Source organism: Penaeus monodon, chromosome 22 (assembly GCF_015228065.2).
Source record: "Penaeus monodon isolate SGIC_2016 chromosome 22, NSTDA_Pmon_1, whole genome shotgun sequence".
Taxonomy (NCBI): domain Eukaryota; kingdom Metazoa; phylum Arthropoda; class Malacostraca; order Decapoda; family Penaeidae; genus Penaeus; species Penaeus monodon.
The window spans coordinates 6,656,233-6,656,777 of NC_051407.1; the positions used below are offsets into that span (position 1 = coordinate 6,656,233).

The 545-nt window shown below is 53.9% G+C and overlaps 1 protein-coding gene across 1 annotated transcript in view; it reads left to right on the forward strand.

Moving 5' to 3' along the window:
* Positions 1-545, forward strand: part of LOC119587215 — a 1,117-nt gene that overhangs the window by 289 nt on the left and 283 nt on the right. The window contains exon 2 of the mRNA XM_037935976.1: positions 75-542. Within this exon, the coding sequence (XP_037791904.1) occupies positions 75-542 (468 nt within the window). The remainder of the gene's footprint in view (positions 1-74; positions 543-545) is intronic.

Sequence of the window (545 nt, forward strand, 5' to 3'; positions counted from 1 at the left end):
GCTAATTGTATCTTTCTGTTAATGTCTATAAAAATGGTAACTAGTGCCTCACACTCAGTTCTGTTTTCTCGTAGATCTTTGCGCTCGTGGCTGCCGTGTCCGCTGCCCCACAGGGTTATAACCTGCCCATGCCCTCGAACTGTGGCGGTGGAAAAGTGCGACACGTGGATGGCAGATGCGTCACGCCTCAAGTAAGCGACCGCGTGTTCCTGTATGACGCCCCTTCAAATGAAGTTTCAGTCAGCCCGCCATTGTACGTTCCGAGGCCTAAAGTGGAACGCAATATTGTCTTCGTGAGGCTTCCCGACGCTGCTCAAGGACCCGAACCCATCGTCATCCCTCCTCCGAGGCAAAAACACGTCCTGTTCGTCCTTAACAAGCAGTCGGAACAGCGTCAGAAGGTGATCGAAGTTCCAGCGCCACCCCCACCCAACCCCGAGGTGTTCTTTGTGAACTACGCAGAAGGAGAGAACCCAACTCTCCCCATCGGAGTCGACCTCCAGACGGCGCTAAATTCAGCTTCTCAAGGCGGAGGCCAAGTTGTG